Raw genomic sequence first — 22,439 nt, 5'->3', positions numbered from 1 at the left:
TTGAGATCTAAAGCTTTGGCATAAAAATATAATTTCAAAAAATCTTTTGTTGTTCAAAGGCTTTCAACTAGTTGACATTAGCAGTGACGTAAAACATTTGCAGTAGAAAGAGCGATCCTGTTTTTGAGTTTCACGCAAGTATCTTTCCTGTAACAACTGATCCATTTCGGATGGAAATTTCGGGTTTCTTTTTTAAACTTTAAACTTTAAACTCAAGCTAACTTTGAGACAGTATTTTTAACATGGTTATTTTTTGCAAATGTTAATTGATTTTTAGCTGACAGTTTGCACATCTTAAATATTGTTCATAGACATTGGCCATGAGTTGCTGGAATTGGGTATGTGTAGTTTAATGAAGAGAAGGGTGAGGGGTGACATGATAGCAGTGTTCCAATATCTCAGGGGCTACCACAAAGAAGAGGAAGCCAAGCTATTCTCCAAAGGACCTGAAGGCAGGACAAGAAGCAATGGATGGAAACTAGTCAAGGAGAGAAGCAACCTGGAACTAAGGAGAAACTTCCTGACAGTGAGAACAATTAACCAGTGGAACAACCTGCCTCCAGAAGTGGTGAATGCTCCAACACTGGAAGTTTTTAAGAAGAGACTGGCCAGCCACTTGTCTGAAATGGTATAGGGTTTCCTGCCTGAGCAGGGGGTTGGACTGGATGACCTCCAAGGTCCCTTCCAACTTATTATTATTATTATTATTATTATTATTATTATTATTATTATTATTATTATTATTATTATTATTATTATTATTATTATTATTATTATTATCTTTCTATTTAGGAGTTCATCCATTTTTACTATCCTTCAAAGGCTTCCAAGGTTTGCTGAGTATACAATTTAATACCCAAGACTTGAAAATGAAATTTTCATATCATCTGGTTGGAAGCTACACCAGCAGCATTATCTGCACCCCAGATTGCTGGATGTTTGCCTGTTTCATAGGTGTCGGGTACAAGGCAGATCACCTGTGAAATGACTCTTATGATGTCACTTCCCCCTCGGTCCCCCCACAGATGCTCACGAACTTTTCATCTAGTAACCTGAAAAAATAATCTTCACCATCAAAGTCCTTGTTCATTTTTTTAAAAGGTTTAAATAGATGAAGAACCAATGAACCAATTCAATCAAGTATTTGAAATGTGGCAAAAGAAAAATCAAACTTACATAATATGACAATACCTTTATTAGCACCAGCCAAAAGCACAAATATATATGCTAATATCTGGGTTGTCCAGAAATGCCCCCCTGCCAGGGACGTCCACGGGTGAGGTGATCAAAAAAGTCAATATGGCAACTACTTTAATCATGCCATCTCAAGTGCCATTTTGATTTTTTTTATCCTCCCTGTAATTCCTTATCATAAATATTGGGTTTTCTCTTTCAACACAATGGTCATTTTTCTTAATATTGGCAAAAACTATTCCATTTCAAAAACAGAGACTATGTTTGCACTCATATCTGATAAAGCCCCAGACACAAACGATTTAGAAGTATTTCCTTCAGAGAAACACCTTTATAATTCCTCTGGAGTTTCTGGCTTCCCTTTCAGCAGGTGTTTCTTCTGAGGGCCCTGAAACCGAAGCAGAAAAAAAGCAGGTGTCAAATTCTCAGACTGCTACAATTAAATGGATAAAACTGTATGTCAAGGGTTCGTGATGGATTTCTGTGGAACAGTCTGCCTTCTGTATATTACTTCACTGTTCTCCCCCAACTGGCAGCAAATATTTCATATTTTCCAGATCTCTGCTGCCCTCTGGGGGTGGTCTAACTTTTTGCAGTCCAGGTGTTGCAATTCTATTTCTTGGCCATCTTCAGAGTCAACTTGCAGCAAGGCCCAACCTAAACGCTGCTAAACCGCCTTTGAAATTCTAACTGCCAGGAGACGTTCTAACTGGAGAAATTTCCTGACAAAACAATAAATCGATGGAGTGAGAAGAGATTGGACAACCATCTGAAATGGTATAGTTTCCTGTTTGAGCAGGGGGTTGGACTAGAAGACCTCCAAGGTCCCTTCCAACTCTGTCATTCTGAATGCCAGTTAATGTGATGGCTCTGACTGAGCAGTGGGGGCTTTTTAGTCTTCCAGATAGATATGAGAAGAAAGGTTCAACAATATAGTAATGCCTGATTCATTTTTCTATTGTTTCATTCCACATTTCCAGGAAGAAAGAGTAGTTGGGAGATTTTTCTCCATTTCAAAAAAGGAGATTAAATTTCAGTGGTACTCGTGCTCTTCCAAGAACTTCTGCAGTAGCCTGAATGTTCTCCTGCTCAGTTTTTCTTGGTGAACCTGAGCATTAGCCACAGGGAAAACAGTTCTCCTTCTTCATTTGTTTCATATCACACCAGTTTATAAGGATTGTCTTATCACCACTTAGGGCTAAACTGCAGGAACCGTAAATGAGAATTGTGCAGAAGCCCTAGCCGTGGCTTTTGTTTCCCTTTTTAAGAAAAGTGCTGCATGGTGGCCTGTACTGGATTCTGACCAAAATGTCCAAGATGGCTGAAGATCGTGAAAAAAGAGCCACCCCCAGAGGGGAGGGCAGGAAGCAAAGACCAGGTCTGAAGCCCACAGGGGGGGGGGTTGGTTGCCTCTCTATGTTCCCCCACACCTGCAGTGTCCAACTGCCGAGTGGGAAGAATCCTAGCCTTTTCAAAATTTAATGTATTTTTACATGCAATTCTCTTCTGTTTTGGATTTCATGTGGCAAAAAAAAAATCCCCGGCAGAGGTAAACAAAAAGGTGAAGACGCCATCTGTGACTTGTGTGGTCAAAGCCCCACTGCTTTTTATTTGTCTCACAACTTGAGTGTTTTGACCTGATGCCCCCGCCCGCCCGGCTTCCATAGCCTCTCTCCTGTCCGGCACGACTCCAGGCCTGCTGAAAGGGGAAAAGCAATGGAGGTCCTCCTGGCGACGGATGAGCTGCCGGAGCCCACAAAGACAAATGCAAACTTGGGCTGGCAGAAGGTTTTCCCCCCCAACGCTGATCTCCCCCAGCGGCTAGGAGGGACCCGTCTGGCAGAGGCCAGTTGCAGCTCAGGCTCCTGCGCCCTGTAAACTGGCACGGGGTTTATATTGCACTTCCTGTCCGAAAACCTTTCTTGGTGGGTCACTTTGATCCAGTTCTGCTGGGGTCAAGAGGGAGGCTCACTTTTGACCGCAAAGGGTTCGCCTCAGAGAAGGAGGGTGGAGATGAGGCCTAAGAGAGATCTTCCATGTTATTGTTTAGCAACAAAAAAAAGAATCTGATGAGAACATTTCTTAAACCTTCAGAATTTTGATTGAAAACATAATTGTTAGGACTGAACCTCATTGGGAACAGAAAGCAGCACTAGAGCAATCTGTGAATGGAAACAGGTTTCCCTGCTGTCTTTAGAGCAAAAACTGCAAATAGAGGGATATCTATTTCACTCGATAATTCAAGCTTTACTATATAATGAAAATAAACAAAAAAATTGCATTGGTTCCAGAATAATCTCACTCCGAACCTCACCGCTTCCTTTCTTAATTAAAAGGCTGGTTTCCAGCTACCAAAGGAAATAACCCATTTGGATCAAATCCTGAAGCCAATTTGGGAATGCACCAGCAGAACACTTCCCACTGAACTCTTGGATGACCGAAACAAATCATGGTTTCATATACAGAACTCCCCTCCCACAGTTTGTCTGTCCAGCTTGGGAGGGGTATTTCCGAGCACAAACTCACCATGAAGGCCCGCTTCTCCTGGGCAGTCTGGAAGCGACCGTGCCCAAACTTGGAGGTGGTGTCGATGAATTTCAGCTCCACTGCCTCCAGAGCTTTTCGGCTTGTGTGGACCAGAAGAGACTGGGGAGGCAGGAGGAAACGGTCACAACAGAAATCCAGAGGGGGGAGGGGGGGCCAAAGGCTGGCTGGATTGTTTCAAGGGCACAGGTCAAAATGCTGAGCTTGGACTGGGGAGACCCAGACACAGATCCCTCCTTGGCCCTGGAAGCTCAGTCTGGATCTCTGGGCCAGACCCATTTTCTCAGCTCGGGGTGGCAATGAAGTGAAGGGGGATCCCCATTTCTGCTGCCTTGATGTCTCTGAGAAAAGTCAGGATATAAGTGCACATGACCTGGGAGTTCATCGGCAGAGGGCAGATACAAATCTGTGGGAGAAATTTCCATGCCTCTCACTGAAATTTAGTGCTCAGAATGTATTTTAACTAATGCACAACCATTGCACATTGTGGCCAGGTGGGTGGTGAATAAATTAAATAAATAAATAAAGATTGCAAAAGCCTTTCCTAGGCGAAACGTGAGCCCAAAACTAGGTACAGTCTTGTTCTGTTCCAGCCTATGACCGGCCCTGTTTGAACATCAGGGACAACCCATTTTTATACTCAACAGGGTGGGGAAAACCCAACCAAATTTATTTACAAAGAGTTCAAACAAAAGTTAAATGAAAAGTTCAAACAAAACTTAAACCAAAAAGGTTAAACAAGAGTTAAACAAGAATAACAGACCAGGACTCTAGCAGAAGATCTTCAAACGGTTGCCTTCAGCAACCAGCACCTCCCACACATTCCCCTTTTATCAGCAGTCCCAAGGCGTGGCTTCTCATTGCCTTCTCCTGAGTTGCCTCATTGCTTTCCTCTGTTCTGTTCTGCTAGATTGCCTCCTGCTCCTAGCGTCCCTGAACAGAGCCAGCTGTGGATCGTCTTCTTCCAATCCCTCATGCTCACACAGCTGAGTCTGAGGAGGAACAAGACGGGAGGGACCAGGCTGAGAGTTCTGCAGTACATTCCTCTGACACCAAAGGCTCTCCAAACCCCTCCTCCTCCTCCTCCTCAGAATCATCCGACTCAGCTGCCGAAACCACAGGCTGACGCTGAATCACAAGTGTAGAGGGCCTAGGCACTTGACTTAGATAACAATGAATAAAACTTTTTTTTAATCCCATTTATATCCCACCCTTCTCCGAAGACTCAGGGCGGCTTACAATCTAAGAAGCACAAATCAATGTGCTTAGCAATAGCCTTCATTCTATGTATGTGCCTGCTTATTAGGGCTTTCGCCCCCCCCAGCGGCATTATTACAAAGTCAGCTTATTGCCCCCAACAATCTTGGTCCTCATTTCTACCTACCTCGGAAGGATGGAAGGCTGAGTCAACCTTGAGCCTGGTGGGACTCGAACCTGCACTAATTGCAGGCAGCTGGTGTTACTTAAGGAGGCATTAGCCCACTGCTCCACCAAGGCTCATGATTTCTTAACCTCTTGTGTTTCTCCTGAGAAATTCAGGCAGGGACATTTCTGTAGGGATTTCACTGCATTTCTCATCCCATTTTGTGGTGATACCTGCACAAGACTTCGGCATGCCAGCAACGGTGCTGCTAGCCTCTTGTTGATTGCTTCCAGGCTTTCTGCCCTCCTCCCAAAGCAGCTGAAATGCTCCTTTGCTCAGGCTGACTCCTCCCACCCTCCCCCTCTGGAGAGCAGCAGAAACCCTTGGCACACCACCTTGCATCGGTCAACCCCACAGACCAACCCTCGCCCCAGAGAACCACACTTGTCTTTCATCCTTGGACTCATCCACTGTCCTTCATGATGCCTCAGTGAGGCCCTCACCTTCCTCAGGGTCAGCACCCGCTTCCTGGTACCCATCACACAGCCCTTCACCATCACAAAGTCATTGTTGACTTCTCCATACTGAGGAAATCCACCCTGGAAGACAGAAAGGCAGAGAAGACATCAGGTGTGAGGGTGTTATTGATGCATTGATGAATAGCAGTCCTCACCAGAAGGCACGTGTGACACTTGGGAAGTATGTCGTGGCATTCAAAAGAAATGGCTGCCACAAAGAAATTCCAGCATGCATAAAATGGCTGTCTTTGCAAGGACGGCCAATTGCAAACATGCCCAATGCCATGAAGGGAATACTCTCCTGTGATGTATATCATGTATCATATATATCATGTCCCCTATTTCACTTTTCACCTATTTCACTTTTTCTAGCTGCAGTCATTTTTCTAAACACACCAATGGAAGCAAATGGTATCCTAAAGCATCATGGTACTTAATTGCAGAAAATTAGAAAGGCAGCAGGCTACTTCATAGCAATAGCACTTAGACTTATACTGTATACTGCTTCACAGTGCTTTACAGCCCTCTCTAAGTGGTTTACAGAGTCAGCCTGTTGCCCCCAACAATCTGGGTCCTCATTTTACCAATCTTGAAAGAATGAAAGACTGAGTCAACTTTGAGCCAGTCAGGATCGAACTCCTGGCTGTGGACAGAGTCAGCCTGCAACGCTGCTTTCTAACCTCTGCACCAGCAGGACCTCTACAATTACAGCATTCCATGTGGATTTTTAAATTTAAAATAAACTTGAAACTTTTTAAAAAGTAGAAGATGGCATGGAATGTCTACAGGCCTGGTGCCCATGGATGCCTGCAGGGTAGTGTCAAGATTTGAAGCCCAGTCTTGCTGGTGCAACAGAAATTGCTTCTCATGTGGAACTGCCTGAGAGTTCCAGGAATACCGTAATCTAGACTGTGATTGACCTGTTTTCGAAGCAAGCACATTTTTGTGGCATGCCCGAAAATCCCATCAGCTCAGACCTTAGCCAAGTTGTTTGCACAGCATATATATAGGCTACGTGGAGTCCCAAGGCATATCATCTCTGACTGGGGGGTGCAGTTTACCACAAAGTTCTGGCAGGAGTTTATCAGATTGATAGGGTCCTCACAGGGGCTTAGTTCTAGGTTCCATCCGAGTACCAACAGGGGGGCAGAAAGAGCTAACACAATGATAGAGCAATACTTGTGCTTCATGAGAAATACCCGCAACGTCCAAGGTGATGATGCTTGAATACGTGTACTTATTGTTTCCTTATGTCTAATTTTTTTCCAGGGGGTTGGCATGTCAAGGCTGAATTGCTAAGATGTCTGCTAACCTCGGTAGCTGCTCAACTTGCCATAGAAACAGGGAGGAGTGGGAGTCTGAGAAAGAAATGGGAGTTTCAAGAAGCCACCCAAGGATCGTGAAACCCAAAGTTATCAAAAGCAGGTGTCTGACAGAGAAGAGGACCGTTCACATAACAAATAGAAAGAATGTGATTGGGCAATGTGAACATATGGTGGGTGGGATTATGAAAAGCTATTGTTAATCAGATTTTCACTAGAGTTGATTTTACTTCTTCAGTGCCAGGATGTGTATTCAATAAAGATTATCTCTTGAGGCACCTCAAGGCCATAGAGTTTCTTCAGTGTTGAATTCTCCAGCTGGATGGTTGACACATGCACTTTCACTTCCCGAAAGCTAAACGAAACTCAGAGGTGATGGACAGCGTGGAAGAAAGAAACCTTCACTGTGCGGTGGGCCCTACTGACATGGAAACAATTCTTAGAGGGGAGTAAGGTCACCTTCGAAGTTTGGACTGATCACAAAAATTTACAGGCACTCATGACTCCCTGCAAACTTCCCCCAAGCAGGTTCAGTCGGCTCAATACTTCAATCAATTTGACTTTACTTTGAAATACATCCTGGAGAGGGGAGAACTTTCTAGCTGATGCACTGTCTCGCTTGCCCCAATCCAAAAGTTCCTGAGAGGAAGTGGTGAACCTTATTATCCCCATGAGGCAGTTGGCAGTACAGGTGACCACTTGACAGCAAGGGAAAAGGAAGACACCCCCCCTTTCTGGTGATGCGTTCACGCAACAGATGAAACAGTGGTTGCGAACTAATGCATGGTTTGGAGCACACTGGGGAGAACCAACGCTGAGAGAGGACTTGGCCTGGAAGGGGAACGAACTGTAAGTTCCGGACAGCCTAAGGCTACAAGTTCTACAGAGGAGTTACGATGCTAAGCAAGCTGGCCACTTTGAGTTCTCAAAGACTTTGCATTTAACTAAATTGACCATTCTGGTAGCCAGGGATGAAGAAGGACATAGAAAGCTATGTGAAAAGCTGTGCTGTATGTACTGCCATGAAGCGGAGGCCAGGGAAGAGTCCGGGATTACTGCAGCAAGTGGCTGACCTGACCCAACCTTGGGAAGAAATAGCCACGGACTTTAAAGTCAAACTTCCAGACACTGGGGGGGAGCATGGTGATATGGAGAGCGGTGGACTTATTTTTGAAAGAAGCCCACTTTATTCTATGCTCCAGCCTCCCATCAGCCTAGAGACTAGCCAAGATGTTTTTGCAGCATGTTTACTGGCTGCACGGAGTGCCCAAATGCATAATCTCAGTCACCGAGGGGTCCAATTCATGGCAAAGTTTTGGTGTGAATTCATAAGGGTAATAGGGTCCTCCCAGGGTCTCAGCTCAGCTTTTCATCCAAATACAAATGGAGCCGCGGAACGAACTAACAGAATGGTAGATCAATACCTTCAGAATACCGGCAGAACTCTTGCCATTTGCTGAGGTGGCATACAATAACACAGTACATAGAAATACAGGGCTTGCCCCTTTTAAAATTTCCAGGGGTTGAAATTCATGCCAATGCCAGAATGCCCAAGAGACACCCCCCCCTCGTCAGTAACACTGACTGAATGGGTGAATTCCATCAAGAGCACCTGGAGTAATGTGAAGAAAGCTCTAGATCAGGCAACAGAGAGTGAGAAGAAACAGGCAGACAAGAAATGAGCTCCCCAAGGAATATTTCATGTGGGAGATAAAATGTCTACCAAATACCTGAAATTGAGAATCCTCTGCAAGAAACTAGGTCTCAAACACATAGGATCTTTTCCAATTATAAAAGTGATCAACCCAGTCACGGTAGAATTGAAACTGTCTAGAATATTGGGTAAAGTGCACCCAGTATTCCATTGCAGTTTGCTGAAACTGGCCAGGGGTTCTAGGCTGAGGTGGGTCAAAAAGGAAGCACCTGGTCCAATAATAGTGGAGCGAGAGAGGCATTACGAGGTTAAACAAATCCTGGATTCTAGGGTCCATAAGGGGAAGCTACAGTACCTAATACAATGGAGGGGTTACCCAATAGAAGTGACATGGGTTCAGCTTCATAACATCAGAGCAGAGCAGTTAATCAATAGGTTCATGCCAAGTATCCACAGAAACCAAAGTAAGAAAGTGAGGAAGAAGTGGCTTAATGTGTGTTTATTGTTTTCCAGGCTCCTTCCAGTTTTTAGGAGAGTCCGCCTGTCAAATTTCGAAGCCCAGTCTTGCTGGTGCAACATTGTTTCTCAGCTTGCCAACGAACTCAGGGAGATGGGAGATGTTTGGAATGCAGACTTCAAAGATTAAGAAAGCAGACCGTGGGAACCAAGGGCAGTGCCCAGGTGTCTGGCTAGACCCAGAGATGCTCTCTCATAACAATATTTTCCAACTTGATTGGGCAACGTGACCTGAGCCAGAGGAAGAAAGAAGTTAATGCTTTTACTATAGAGGTTTAGGAATGGTCCTGCCAGAGCTGGTTTTAGTTTCATATGTGCCGAAATGGTATACTCAATAAAGCTTTTCATTAAGAGCCTGGAAAGTCTTGAAGGTGTTTGCTTGGTTGGGTTCGTCAATCAGAACCTTGACAGGTAGATTTAAAAGGTCAAGGCAACAGCCTCAATCTTACAGTTGAAGCTTTACCCCTCTTTACCATGTGATGCATGCATGGCATAAGTGAAAACTGGGGTTGGTCTTCGACTGTGTGATCATGACCACTGTTTTGACTGTTTTGACCCCTTCCTGGTAGACAATCCTGAATTTCCTTTACACAAAACTGCCTAGAGCTGGGCTGAGTCCTCTGATCCATCTAACCCATCAAATTTGGATAGCTTTTCCCATTTTTTAGCCTTGTCTCCAGCACAGAAGGGACTTTTCCATCTCTGCCCTCTTCAAGTGACCCAAGAAAGGGAAGCCCTGCATCTATACAGGGATCTCACCTGTGCATCTCCTGAGCTGAAATAATGGTCACGATGTGGTCATAGAAAATACCCCGGTGCTTCCAAAAGTTTTCCCACTGTTTTTAGAACAGCACTGGAATTCATTGCGGTGGGGATGGATTTTGAAGACAAGATATTCCTTTAAAACATGGGTTTTCGTCTTGATAAAAAGATGGTACGTGCAGAGAAGGGCTCATGATGAGACACCCAAAGGTTCATTCTCCAGTCAGAAGAACTAACCTTCCTTCTGGCCTCCTTACCAGTGGTGTGATGGTTTTCTCTGTTGGGTCATAACTGGTGGATGCATTGTTTCTGATCACTTTGCCATCTGCTACATGGATTCCACGGCCGATGCGATAAACCTAAAGGAAAGATTTGGCCAAAGTGACTTTCAAGTTATCTAACTGGAGAATGAAGGCTGGCCAAGTCTACCTTGGTCACTGGTGCCTAAGCCCAGCCTGCTTTTGCACACCCAATTCCAGCCTCAATCCTGCTCTTATAGGCCACATCAGCACAAAGGAGGCACCAGATGCTGCATCATCCCTGTCCCCGCCCCCGCCCTGCAAAAATCAGATTTGCTCTGAGCTGCTGAAAGCTGTGGCTTATGGACTCTCAAAGCAAAAGGCTCCTCTGAGTTGACTCCTGGAGACTTCAGGAGATGACCCTGCAGCTTTCTAGGCAACAGAACACAAAAGTGATTTCTAAAGCCACCTATAGCCTTTCCAAGCGCACTTTCAAAATATGGCATAACACAAAGGCTACCACTAATGTTGTTTGTAGAGAGGAAAGCAAGAAAGAAAAAAAGGTAGATTACATGGGACAGATATCTTTGGATTGCAAATATATTTTAGGTTTTATGTAATAATTTATGTAATGGATAATATTAAAAAGGGAGGCTTTAGTTATTACCCCTTTAATCGTTACATATCAGTTTTGTAGTGTTCACCTACGGAAGGCAAAGCAAAAATGACATAAAGAAGCTCTCCTAAAATGTTGGACCTCATTTGTTTTTGCTACTAGTTTCTTGGTAAAAACAGCCCCCCCCCACTCTCCCATCTTGCAGAAGATGCAGAATTAGAGGCGGGGTTTGCACTGGCTGTCCCAGAATCCTAAAGTGACTTCAGCAAGGAATGGGAAATTGCAGTCCTGCCATATCTGTAAAACGGTGAATTCTCTGCTCCCAGACGACCCTTGCCATGCACTTGCTAAGCCTGATAGCTTCACACCTACCAGCCATATCTATCAAACAGCTGGTGGGCGAGGAGGAAAGATGGATCAGTGGGTTGCAGCTGTTGTTCCTAAAACACTCTGATCCCACCAGAGGTGGGTGCAATTGGGGGCTGTTCGTCTGTTTGGGCTTCAAATGAGTTGACAGGGGGAGGAGTCATACCTTCTTGTTGAGTTCTGTGCGGTGGTGGTAGCCCTTCTGGCCAGCTCGGGCAATCGAGTAGCTCACCCGGGCAGGGTGCCAGGCTCCGATGCAGGCGACCTTCCGCAGGCCTTTGTGAGTCTTCCTTGGGAGTTTCTTGGTACGCCACCGACTCGTCACCCCTGCAGAAAGGCAGCCTCGAGGTTACAGGCAGGACCTCTAAATGTCTGAGGCAGGGGTGCATTACTGCATTACTCCAGATGCAGCTGAACTGCCCTCCTTCACCATTAACCATACAACTGGGGCTGCTGGAGTTTAATTATAGCTACCATACAGGTAGTCCTTGACTTACAACTGGGATGGGAACTTCCATCCACAATTTGATGACTCTTTTTGCTGCTGGCCTTTAAGCAAATCACCACAGAATTACATGGTTATTAACTGAATCTGGATTCCCCCTATGGGCTTCCTCCATAGATTCTGCTTGATGGAAGCTATCGGGGAAAGTGGCAAATGAGGATCACGTGACCCCAGGACATGCAACTGTCATAATGCCAGTTGCCAAGATCTGAATTTTGATCATGTGGCAGCGGGGATACGCAACTCGTTGTTAAGTCACTTTCTGCAATGCCGTTACTACTTTACACAGTCACTAAACGAACAGTTGTAAGCCAAGGACCACCTGGACTATCTAGAAGGACAAAACGATCTAGTCTTCGGATGGAGAGGGAATGAATGAAGAATTAAAAGGAGAGTTTTAGAAAAGACAACTGAGAAAGTGAAAATCAGGCGAAATTCAAAAGGCTTACAAAATTCCATTACTATGTTCTACCCTGCAATAAGAAAGACCAGCTCTGTAGTGTCAGACGTTCCTTTCCTGACCTGGCCTTCTTTGACTGACCATCACAGGATCAGCATCCCTTTATTAAAGAAGAAAAGGGGCTGAAAAAGAACAGGAGCAGTTTCACCAGACCCGGAATTAGGCACTCTCACAAAATGGCTGCCCTGATTTTTATTTCCTTTATATCCCTATGCCAACAGTCCTGCCAGCTGCCACAAACATGTTTGTTCCCCGCTTTCCCCAGAATGCTCTCTACCAACTGCCTTTTAATGGCAAGATGACCACAACATGGGGTGCAACCACTCACTAAAGGGGTCATTGCCTCCTTTGGGGCTTAGAAGTCTCCTGACCCTCTTCTAAAATATTATTCCAGCAGAAAACATGGGATGCTCCAAGCCTAGCTTTAAACCAATGTTTCTCAACTTTGGCAGGTTGAAGACGTGTGGATGTCAACTCTCAGAATTCTCCAGCCAGTCATTTTAAATTCTTAAAAGAATTTGAAGTGAGGTTGAGGAGGGAACCTATCAGGCCCCAGGGAAGGTGTGGACATCTCTGGTCAGAAATACAGAAAAATCTACTTTTCCACATATCTTGCATGGCTTCTGGAGTCATTCATCTGGAATGCAGTCTATAGTCAGACGGCTTCCAATCAGCCTCTGATCCAAGACGCCTCAGGGTTCCAGCTCTGCTGCCTCCTACCTTTCATGCCATGCCCTTTGGTGACTCCAATGACATCGATCATCTCATTCTGGCTGAAGACACTCTGCACCGCCACCTGCTTCTCCAGCTTCTCACGAGCCCAGTCAACTTTCTCTGCCACAGAGCCCCCATTGAGCTGGATCTCCATAATATGTGCTTTCTTCTGCCTCATTGGCAGGAGCTTCATCTGCAACCAAAAAAGCTCAAAAATTGTACCATGCAGCAGAGGTGACAAAGGCTCATGGTCAACACTTAACTGGCCACAAAGGGAATGAGCAGGAGATCCAGTCTCTCAGAACCTTCCACCTGTTAGGAAGGAAGGAAGGAAGGAAGGAAGGAAGGAAGGAAGGAAGGAAGGAAGGAAGGAAGGAAGGAAGGAAGGAAGGAGATTGGAAGGAGAGGGAAGGAGGGTCTGAGGGAAGTCCTGCCTTAGTCCTGCCCTGCTGCCCTTTTGCCATCCCCTTGCCCCCCCCTCCTGGCCTATCCTGGTGATCTCCCATCCTATCGCTAAGGATGCTTTGGTTATAATCATCATTTTTTCCCAAACTATAGTCCGCCCCCCCCCAAACAGTCTGAGAGACAATCAACTGCCCCCATTTAAAAAGTTTGAGGACCCCTGCCCTACATGGTGGAGAGAGAAGGACTCTCAACTCTGCTCTTCTCCAGGGTCTCCCAACCTGGGGCTCTCCTGGATAACCAGTAGGGGCTCTGAGGGGCTTCCTCATGTTCCCCCACACCTCCCTCTCCTTTGATGAAGTATGGCAGAGATGAGGGCTCTCTAAGCTGGAACAAGAGAGATCAGGAGGCACAAAAGTGGTCTATGAAATCACACATAGCTCAGAGAAGTGGGGAGAGATGCTCTTCTCTGTCTCCTGAAATGCTATAATCACTGTCATCTCATGAACGTCAGGGCAGCAAGATTTAGGACTACAAGAAAATGAGTCCTATTTCTCCATTTCTTCAGGAATCATCCCATTATTGTTGTGCCAGATTAATAGTAATGGGGACAGGCTTGTATCACTTCAGTTATGGGGATAATCAAGCAGTGGGTTTGTGAGGGTATAGAAAAGAGCAAAACTATTGCTAGAAGCCAACATGGGTTTGCTAAAAACAGATCGTGTCAGACAAACCTTTTTTGTTGTTCGTTGCCTTGTTTGATAAAGTAACTAAATTGGTGGACCTGGGAAATACTGTGGACATAGTTTACTTTAGACTTCAGTAAGGCATTATACAAGGTAGACCACAGCCTACCCTTTAGTAAGATTGAACAATGTAGGATAGAGAGCTTCACCACCAGATGGATTCATAACTGGCTGACCAACTGCACTCAGCATGTAGTCCTCAATGGAACCACATCTAAATGGAGAGAAGAATGCAGTGGGGAACCACAAGTTCTGTCTTCGGCCTAGTACTCTTCAGTATCTTCATAAACGATTTGGGTGAGGGAATAGAAGGGGAACTCATCAACACCAAGCTGGTGGGAATAGCCAACAGTTTAGAAGAAAGGCTCAAGATCCAGAAGGATCTTGACAACCTTGAACACTGGAAAAAAAGTAAGGTTTCACACTTAGACAAGAACAACCAAATGCACAGGTATAGAATAGGTGGTATGTGACTCAACAGCATCTAAGTGTCCAAGTGGAAAACCACTTAAGTATGAGCCAGAAGTATTCTGCAGCCGCCAAAAAAGCCAACACAGTCCTAGGCTGCATCAACAGAGGGATAGTATCAAGAGCACACAAAGTGTTAGTATTGCTTTATATTGCGCTGGTAAGGCCACAGTTGTAGTATTGCATCCAGTTCCGGTCACCATGCTATAAAAAAGATCTTGAGACTCTAGAAAGAATGCAGAAAATAGCAACAAAGAAAAACAAACAAACAAAAAGTCTGGAGGCTAAACCACACAATGAATGGTTGCTGAAACTAGATATGTCTAGTCTAGTGAAGAGAAGGACTAGGGATGACAGGATAGCAGTCTTCCAATGTTTGAGGGGCTGCCACAGAGACGTGGAAGTCAGCCTATTCTCCAAAACACCTAGAGCTGGACAAGGAGTAATGGATACAAGATTGGGGTTGTAATGGAGTAATGGATACAAGCAACTTATTATTATTATTATTATTATTATTATTATTATTATTATTATTATTATTATTATTATTGTTGTTGTTGTTGTTGTTGTTGTTGTTGTTGTTGTTGTTGTTGTTGTTATAGAGAGATCAAATCTAGAATTAAGGAGAAATTTCCTGTAAGAGAGAACAATTAATCAGTGGAACAGCTTGCCTCCAGAAGTTGTGGGTGCTTCTTCAAGATCTTCAAGAAGAAATTGGACAATCATTTGTCTGGAATGGTATTGGATCTCCTGCTTGAGCAGCAGGTTGGACTGAAAGACCTCCAAGGTCCCTTCCAACCCCATTATCCTATGTTCTGTGTACTATGCGAGGCTGCTATGAAGATGCTGTAGTGAGGAAATTGCTTAAATTAGAATGGTGTGATTTCTTGCCATAATTTGCTACCAGGTGGTTTGAAAAGAGGTCTGGGTGAATACCTGGAGGACCAGGCTCCCAAGGCCACTAAAACCGAGGCACTTGTCCCTCCCTCCACCTTGGCATCAGGCCTTCAAGGATGCTGTTGCATAGGGACAGCAAAGAGCACTCCCACCTCCACTGTTCGCTTGGGGGCTTCCTCAATGCCTCCAGTGGGCCATTGTGTGACCCAGAAGTGGACTAGTGAGGCTGCCATCATTTGAAGGACTCCTGAAAGAAGAAGCAGCTTTTTTTAAACTGAGTCAGAAACCCCTACCCCCAACCCCCAACCCCAAAGATTCATGGGAGGTGTTCATGGGAGGTCTGGAGCTCTTCTTCAGCCAGGACCTTGACTTTGGTGCTAACCACAAATTACTGGATTCTCTCTTTTGGCTTCACTTACACATGCTGTGTTTGTGCTTCTTAATCAAGTGAGAGGGAGGGACTAGCAACCTCATCTGTCCTTCAGGATAAAGAATTCAGTTCCGAAGATGCAACCCAGGTTGCACAACAGACAACATCTGGCAGTGAAGACTTTGTCCAATCAAGCAGAAACAACCAGCAACAAATCACGAGTGAGTTTGACCAGCCAGTGAGCAAGACAACCCTCCTAAGACATGTGGAAAATGTTCACCTGGGTGTGCACAATGACACGGATGACCTTGCAGTACTTCTTCATGGACACAAAGTCCTTCTCCAGCTGCTTCTTCCCAGCCTCATCTTGCCATTTCTTGCAGTACTTGGTGAATGCCTTCTTTTTGCTCTTGTGCCTGAAAAGAAAAGGCATGGAAAATCAGCCAGCAGATACAAGATCAACTGGAATTATTTCAAACCAGGCTTTGCCAAGAAAATGGTGGGGGGAAGGGGGGGCTCAACTTCAGGTTCTTCAGGGAAGGGCTGGATCACCTCCGAGAAGGCCACGTCCTATCAAAGCCTCCAGATGTTAATGTCAGGTAATACCCATAATTCTAAGACTGGTTTATGAAAACATTGAACTGATTTTCTGATTTAACATGGAGGCTTATGATACAGGGGCTGTGTTCAACCAGTTAAACAACAAACCATTTTAGTGAAGTCTCACATGTGAGAATTCAGCTCCTCCTCCATCACAGTAAAAATTGCAACTTGGAAGCCACTCTTGGCTACCAAAGTCATACCAAAGGCTGAAGGAAAATACCTACAATCCCGCAGAACCCCTGGGTGTGTATTCATAATTGCAGGCTTCGCCCAGAAAGCACTTCCAAAGCACAGCTGTGAGCCCCTGTTTAAGCAGGGCTTTCCCCTGGCTCACTCACGCTGACCCCCTCCTCACCAGTTTCTGTAGAAGCGTCTTCGGCATTCATCACTTATGTGTTCTGCAAAGATGGTCTTGAAATTTCTCAGCCCCCTCGGTGTCTCGATGTAGCCCACTAGCCCAACGACCACCAATGGCGGAGTCTCAATGATAGTGACAGCTTCCACTTCCTCTCGCTTAGAGATTTCTGGAGATTAAAGGGGGGTGGGGGGAAGACTGAGGATGTGATCCAGGAAGGCTCACATAAGCCATAAGGTGGTTTCTTTTCCAACCATTATTTATAGTTTTTTGGAAGGGGACATATAAAGCCTACCACTGTAAAATATAAATCATGGGTTATGGCTAAATTGTTGCAAAAACCCAGCCAGTTGAGGTTTGTTCAATTAAAAAAAGGAATCACAGACGAGCACAATATTTATGCAGCTCACTGTATTTCCTATTTGATATCCATTGGCGAGGGCCTCTTTCCACACCAGCATTCTCAAACCATGTACCCTCTGGACATGGGTGGCAGTCCCAACACTTTGGGAGAGGCTGGCTTGGATGCAGTTTTCTGACAAAGAAAAGAATTCCACACACTAAGTCACCTGGAAATGTCTACCATGAGTGTTTCCATTTCTCACAAATATCAGAGACTTCCATTCTGTTCTGTATTGGTCAGACCTTGCCTCGAATACTCTACCCTAGTCTGAGCACAATATTCTAGGAAGGATTGAAAGTGGAAGAGGTTAAAGGAAGGAATGAGGAAGATTACAGGCCTTAGGAAGAGCTAGATCAAAAGATATGGGTATGTTTGGCCTTGAGAAGAGACCTGTGGTGGAATGCAGTCTGGATTCCCAGTAGGGAAGGGCTGCATTCCAAAGAGGCAGTGGAGCATGGAAAGTTTGGTGGGGGGGGGGGGAAGAGGGTTAAAATGGCTCCCCCCTCAACAACTTCCAAAGTATATCCATAGTGATGCAAATAGTTGCTTTATTCTGGCAAGACTTTGTAAATGAAAAGCAATACAGGAAACTTCTCAGAAGTTAACTTCAGATGTCGTTCCTGGTTCTTGGGGCCTCACAAGAAGGCTGAAACTAAGGATGGAACATGATAGCATTTTTCAAGTCCCCGGAGATTTCAAATAAGCCGAGATCCTGCCAGCACGAGGGCACGGAATAACCTAGGTGCTAGGGCAAAAACAGAGCTCTGAGTCCTGTATGTGGCTAGGGGAGCATCAGGAAACCTGGGTGGTAACTAGACAAAAAGACAAAAGAGAACAACAGCAAATCACTTCCCTAAGTACATGGATGTAACCAGGAGTTGAACTTACCTTGTGGAGGAGGAGGAACAACTTGATATTAAATTTGAAAATGAACTCCTACAAGAAAGAGTAGCTAATACCTAAGGAAATACCTAACAGAGAAACTAATACCTAGGGAAAGAGTGGTCTGCCCTTCTCTGGATGAGTTCAAGTAGAAGCCTGATTGTGGGCCACTTGTCAGGCCTGCTCCTGATTTGCATGGGCTTAGTGGCCACTATAGCCCCTTCCAGTTGCCCAGGTCTATGAAGCTTTCTAAGTGAGGAATAGAATTAAGCAAACCTGGCACATACTTAGTCCTGATCTATGATGTTCCCGCAGGATGTGAGTCATGCCAGCTTTATAGCCCAGGAAGGCGGTCAGGTGGACTGGTTTGCTGGGATCATCCTTGGGCCAACTCTTCACTTTTCCTCGATGTCGGCGGCTCCTCTTATGAGGAAGGAAACCCAAGTGGCCGTGCCTGGGAGCTGAAAACTTCCGATGAGACTGGAAAGGTGGGGGGAGTTGGTGGGAAGAGTGACTAGTTACTTCTGTGATCTTGCAAAGATCATGAAAAGCTTGTCAGACAAGGCAGGAAGTAAAAGTCCCAACACATCTGGAGCAGAATGGCATAAAAAAACTAGAGCGACTTGGATTCTTCCTAACTCAACTCAGCAGACTCAGGCACAAAATGTGCAATGCTAGGCTTGAGGCAACGGATTAAGGGTGATGATATTCAACTAGACAAGGCATCTCTTTCTAAGGATATACATTACCTTTGCCCTCTTTAGACCCACCAAATATGTAAACTAAATTATAATCTCCAAATACAAGAAGGCATTCTGGCTGGATCTATAGAGGTTTGAGAAGAGAGATAAAAGGGTCAAGGTTTTGCCCAGATGACAGATGGGCTACTGAAATCCTAAGCCGCATTTTATTATTTGTTTTTTGTTGCTACACATTTAGTGTTGGTAACCCCGCACTTGAACAAACTCCCGAGTTGTCCCAACTAGTTCTGTTTACAATTTTTACTTTTGGATACATGTGATTCTGTTATTTTCAATATAGTAAAATTTTATATGTAAAATGCATAGCAATATGCCTAATTTATTTTATGATATTTTTTCATATATGTAATCAATTTATACTATCAAATTTTGTTGTGTATTTGTTATTGAATGCAATAGGGATACTATTGCATTCCAGATTGAGGAAAGTCTGCTCCAGATGGGAAATCCTCTATTTTTAACTTTAGTAGTTCTCACAACAAAGAAAGGGGTTTCTCCACCCTGTTCATACTAAGCAAGCAAGCAAGTTCAGCAAAACCTACTGACTCAAAACAGCAAAAAACCCCTCCCCCCAGCTCAAGTTACAAACGTCTAAACTCTGCCATCAAATATTACTTTGTTAGTTGCTACTCTAAGAACTGGAACAGCCCAGATCTTAACAGGTTATGCAGCCAATTCTGCCTGTGACTTGCATTCACACCGGAGGCCCTTTTCCTCTCTCCCGATGAGATTGCCACTTGGAGGGGTTTATGAACTACTTTAAGCAAAGATGACCTGATGGCTCCAGAACATTTCAATAATTTTGTATATTATTTCCAAGACGCTGTGTTCCTGCCCCACCTCCCCCTCCTTAAGCCGTGATCAACAGAGCCTTGCAACACAATAACAGAGTTGGACAGGGCCTTGGAGATCATCTCATACAACCTGCTGCTCAAGCATGAAATTTATGCCATTCTGGATAAATGTTTGTCCAATCTCTTCTTAAAAACCTCCAGTAAATAAAGCACCTATAACTTCTGGAGGGAAGCCATTCCACCGATTGATTGTTCTCACTGCCAGAAAATTTCTGCTTAGTTCTAGGAGTTCTTAGTTTTCCTTTTGGTAACCAATCACATAAGGAGGAAGGTAGAGAAAAAAGAAATAAAAAAGAAAAACATAATGAAATAGAAAGTGATGGAAAGGATAGAAATCCCAGTTACAAAGTAGGAGATACAAGAAACATACTCAAGACCAGTAAAGGACTCAAATGCCTATACACTAATGCTCAAAGTTCAGGGAACAAGCAGGGCGAACGTGAAGTACCAGAAGGCAGATATGATATAGTTGCCATTACTGAAATATGGTGGGATGAAACTCATGACTGGAATGTACTGGAAGGATATAAACTACTGGAAGGATATAAACTATAAACTATAAACTATTCAAAAGAAACAGACCCAACAAAAGAGTAGGTGGAGTTGCATTATACATAAAAGATCACTACATCTCTACAGAAATAAACAAAACCAAGGATGAAAACCACCTAGAATCCATAGGGGTCAATATAAAAGGGAAAAAGAATGACATTGCTGTAGAGTATACTGCAGGCCACCCAACCAAGCAAAAGAAATAGATGAACTCTGCTAATCAATTAACAAATGTATGTAGGAAACATACCATAGTAGTAATGGGAGACTTTAACTACCCTGATATCAACTGGGAGACAAACTCTGCAGCAAGCGGGAGATCAAACAGATTCCTAGCCAACTTAGCTGACAACTTTGTCACCCAAAAGGTAGAAAAGGGAAGTAGAGAAAAAGCTATATTGGACCTAATAGAGAAGAAGCGATAGAGGGAGTTGAAATTGCCGGAACCTTGGGCAAGAATGATCATGCCATACTAGAATTCTATATAATCCAAACACAAGCAATAGAATATAATCCAACCAGTGTCCTAAACTTTAAAAGAGCTGAGTTTAACAAACTCAGGGAGAGTCTAAGCAAAATTTCATGGATAAAAATCCCAAAGGGGAAAACAACTCAAGAAGCATGGGAAACACTGAAAAATACAATCATAAAAGCCCAGTCCAACATAATACCACTAAAAAAGAAAAGCAAGAAATCCAAGAACAAAACCAACATGGTTGCACAAAGATCTCTCTGATAAACTGAAAGACAAAAGCCTTGGTGGAGCAGTGGGCTGATGCCTCCTTAAGTAACACCAGCTGCCTGCAATTAGTGCAGGTTCGCATCCCACCAGGCTCAAGGTTGACTCAGCCTTCCATCCTTCCGAGGTAGGTAAAATGAGGACCCAGATTGTTGGGGGCAATTAAGCTGACTTTGTAATAATGCCGCTTGGGGGTGTGTGTGAAAGCCCTAATAAGCAGGCATATACATAGAATGAAGGCTACTGCTAAGCTTGTAAGCCGCCCTGAGTCTTCGGAGAAGGGCGGGATATAAATGGAATTAAAATAAATAAATAAATAAAATAAAAAGGATAAGTACAAAAAATGGAAAGAGGGACACATAACTAAGGCAGAAATAGCCCAAATCTGCAAAGATGAAGTCAGGAAAGAAAGGCTCAGAATGAACAAAGACTTGCAACAAAAGTCAAAGATAATTTAAAAAAATTCTTTCAACATATTAATAACAAAAAAAGTCAAGGAAACAGTTGATCCACTAAAGAGAGAAGACGGCAAGGAAGTAACAGGCAACAGAGAGAAAGCAGAGCTGCTCAACTCATTCTATGCATCAGTCTTCACACAAAAAGAAACTATAGCCCAACCTACCAAAAACATAACTGTAAAAGACAGACTAGAAATAAAAATTAAAATAAGCAAGAAGAGAATACCTGTCTGACCTTGATGAATATAAATCACCAGGACCTGATGGATTCCCATCTTCAAAAAAAAAAGGGGGGGGAACCAGACCCAGGAAACTACAGACCAATTAGGCTAACATCAATATATGGGAAGATACTAGGAAAAATATTTTTAAAAAACAGATCTGTAAACATCTAGAAACAAATAAAAGTTATAACTAGTAGCCAGCACGGGTTTCTTAAAAACAGATCATGCCAAACCAATCTTGTTTCATTCTTTGACAAAGTGACTAAATTAATAGAGCAGCGAAATGCTGTGGACATAGTATATTTAAACTTCAGCAAGGCATTTGATAAACTAGACTACAACCTACTTCTTGGTAAGCTAGAAAAATGTGGGATAGACAGCATCACCACCAGATAGATTTGTAGCTGGCTGACAAACCGTACTCAACGAGTAGTCCTTAATGGTACTACATCTAAATGGAGGGAAGTAATCAGTGGGGTGCCACAAGGTTCTGTCTTAGGCCCAGTACTCTTCAACATCTTCATAAATGACTTAGACGAGGGAACAGAAGGGGAACTCCTGAAAGCCATTGCTTTCAGACACTGACTCCCCCCTACCTCACCCCCCAGCCCCACCGAAGGCCAAGCCCATCGCTTGCCAGTACCATGATCTGACGTCTTCAGCCGAGACTGCCGAGAAAGAAAGAGGCTACCAGCAAGTGCCTGGCTTGCCTAATGCGAAAGATGTTTCTCCCTCCCCAAGACATAAATTTAGCAGCAGGCTTCATTCTGGTGTACTATCCATTTCACCCTCGGGAGGGCTGACAGGGGTCAAGCACGCCTGGAGGGAGGGAGGCAGAGGAAAGGTCACTGTCGACAAATTTATCATTCACCACCAGCCACTGCCTGGCACCAAACGCAATTCTACTTCTTGGTGGAGCCCACCCCAGAGCCAAGCACGAAGCCCACGGAAA

General features: G+C 44.2%; 1 protein-coding gene across 1 annotated transcript; it reads right to left on the bottom strand.

Moving 5' to 3' along the window:
* Positions 1-1,187: 1,187 nt before the first annotated feature.
* Positions 1,188-22,205, bottom strand: RPL3L (ribosomal protein L3 like). Its single transcript, XM_081338077.1, has 10 exons — positions 22,131-22,205; positions 18,187-18,379; positions 16,615-16,783; positions 15,937-16,072; positions 12,780-12,966; positions 11,261-11,421; positions 10,131-10,232; positions 5,605-5,700; positions 3,721-3,840; positions 1,188-1,582 (listed from the first exon to the last, which is right to left on the bottom strand). The coding sequence occupies exons 1-10, from the start codon at positions 22,131-22,133 to the stop codon at positions 1,526-1,528; spliced, it is 1,224 nt and encodes a 407-aa protein (XP_081194203.1). The 5' UTR covers positions 22,134-22,205; the 3' UTR covers positions 1,188-1,525.
* Positions 22,206-22,439: the final 234 nt, after the last annotated feature.

The sequence above is a fragment of the Vipera berus genome (assembly GCF_964194415.1).
Source record: "Vipera berus genome assembly, chromosome: 13".
In the NCBI taxonomy this organism is placed as follows: Eukaryota; Metazoa; Chordata; class Lepidosauria; order Squamata; family Viperidae; genus Vipera; species Vipera berus.
This window is presented reverse-complemented; position numbering and strand designations above follow the sequence as displayed.

What these genes read in the sequence shown, in the direction of transcription:
- RPL3L (XM_081338077.1), bottom strand. An exon ending in GCACAGAACTCAACAAGAAG is followed by an intron (nt 10,233 to 11,260) that starts GTATGACTCCTC and finishes TCTTTCCTTTAG; the next exon opens with GTTTATCGCATCGGCCGTGG. An exon ending in AGGAGAAGCGGGCCTTCATG is followed by an intron (nt 1,583 to 3,720) that starts GTGAGTTTGTGC and finishes CTTCGGTTTCAG; the next exon opens with GGCCCTCAGAAGAAACACCT.